The sequence below is a fragment of the Quercus robur genome, chromosome 8, assembly GCF_932294415.1.
Source record: "Quercus robur chromosome 8, dhQueRobu3.1, whole genome shotgun sequence".
NCBI lineage: Eukaryota > Viridiplantae > Streptophyta > Magnoliopsida > Fagales > Fagaceae > Quercus > Quercus robur.
The window spans coordinates 33089768-33091889 of NC_065541.1; the positions used below are offsets into that span (position 1 = coordinate 33089768).

Sequence of the window (2122 nt, forward strand, 5' to 3'; positions counted from 1 at the left end):
GAGGCTTTTTAGGACAAAGAACATCATCTTCTTCTACTTTTGGTTCATCATTCGCCATAAGCACCTCTTCCAGGCCAAGGTTAGACAAATCTAGGTCAGTATCCTCAATTATTGGAAGCACTAGAGGTTCTCTTGAGTCATTAAGGGTGAGGGTTTTTAGGAATGATGAAATTGGATTTGGGGGATTAGGGTCCACAGCCAACATGTTCATATCTGGGGGTCTTGAAGAAGCACCAACAGTTGGATCTGGGGATTGGTATATTTGTTCTTTATCTTTTTTCATGGGAGAAATGTCATTTTGAAGGCTAGCTTGTGGTTCTAGTTGGGGTGGAATTGGATTTGTAATACTGGGGAAAATTCCACTTGGTCTAAAAGGATTATGATTAGGATGTGTCATGACTAATGGTTGTAGGTTTTGAAAAGGAGAAGCTGGTAAGAATGGTGAGGTCAGAGGCATGGCTAGATCTTTACATAATAATTGTCGTGGCTGGTAGGGTGTATGAACATGCATTGGGAGAATCTGAGTAGCTTCTTTCTGTGGACCTTCCATAGATTAGAGTTGTAGCAGCAACTGCTTTTTCTCTTTTTCTTTTTGTCCAATAAGAGGAAAGGAGACAAACAAGTCCTTGACTGTAGAAGCAATGATTGCCAATTCCTGTTCAACTGCCTTGATTTTCTTCTTCAAATCTTCAATAAGAGAATTGGAAGATGAAAAAGTATGAGTAACTGCTTCAGCCCTCTTTTGCTAGTTATCCAAGATTTTTGAAAGGGCTTTGTTTTGTGCTACAACATTTTCCACTTGCCAGTTTAAAGTTGCTTTTGCCGAAGAGACCTGTTTCTTGGCTCCATCTAAATTAGTTCCAACATGATTTTTTATTTTCCAGACATGTTTGGTATTGGTTTGGGGGTGGTCAAAGCTTTCTAATGGAGGAAAGTTCTGAGAATAGGAAGGCAAGGCTTGGTTAAACATGTAACAGGGGGAAGGTTCTTGTTTTTGAGTTTGTCCAGTAGGAAGGGGTTGGTATTTTGAGTTTTGGGGAATAACTTTCTGGTAGTATGGGATTATGGAGATTTCTGGTTTTGGTCATGATTTTCTTTACATGAAGGGGGAGAGGGAGAGGTTTGCCTTTTGGTTTTGGGATAAAGAACATAATAATCAAACTTCCCAGAGGGTTCTCCCAGAAGGTCAACTTCTGGATCTCCAGCTTCATATCTTTCTTTGAGCTTTTGCTGGGAAGATCTTTTCTTTCCCCTAGGATAATCCTCTTCAAAAACTTCTTCCTCCTGGCAATCAACACAATCACAAATGTCCCACCATATGTGACCAGAGGGTGATTTCCCTTCATAACAAGGCTTTCCATCCTCTTGGAATGCTTTGATTTGAAGACCATCTTCTCCAACATAGGATACTGGTTGAAGCATAGCAATTTGAGTTGGAAAGACTGTTACATCCTTCTTCTGTGATGATTCTGTCAATAATTTTGTCTCTACTTCACCATTTGCTTTTTTGATAAAGAGAGGATCTTTTGACTGAATCGGTTTGGTTGCTTGATGGAGCATCTCATATTTCGTAATCCATGATTCTGGAAAAAGAGAAGTCACCTGATCTTTGCTGAGTTGTCTTGGGACAAAAGTGCACATGGGTGTCATTTCCGGATCAACTTGAATCAGCAATGCATCATTGGATTGGGCTATGTCTGGAACCGCCATGTTAAAAGCATGATTCTGAAGTCTATAAGCCAGTTGGTAGTGAAGTGTGGCAGCAAATGTATCCTGCACTTGAGAAGCTCCTGTAATTTGGACTTGTACTTTAAGAGCATCACAAAGATGAGGGTCCTTAAGAGACATATTGAAGTTAGGAAAAAGGGTAACAAAAATTGTTCCTGCATTTAAAGTGGTCTGGACCGTCCCTATGACAGCATTTTGATATTCCAAAAATCTGGAATCAAGAAGTGAAATTCTAGAGACTACAGGGGACCAGGCAAACGGATATTGCAGACAGATGCAAGTGATGAATATTGGGCAGACAAAATTCTTGACAGAATCATCAGAGAAGAAGGATGTAACAGTCTTTCCAACTCAAATTGCTATGCTTCAACCAGTATCCTATGTTGGAGAAGAT

The 2122-nt window shown here is 40.0% G+C and overlaps 1 protein-coding gene across 1 annotated transcript; it reads right to left on the reverse strand.

Annotated features, from left to right (window-relative positions):
- Positions 1-553: 553 nt before the first annotated feature.
- On the reverse strand, positions 554-1848 carry LOC126696187 (uncharacterized). Its single transcript, XM_050392965.1, has 2 exons — positions 1101-1848; positions 554-687 (listed from the first exon to the last, which is right to left on the reverse strand). The coding sequence occupies exons 1-2, from the start codon at positions 1846-1848 to the stop codon at positions 554-556; spliced, it is 882 nt and encodes a 293-aa protein (XP_050248922.1).
- Positions 1849-2122: the final 274 nt, after the last annotated feature.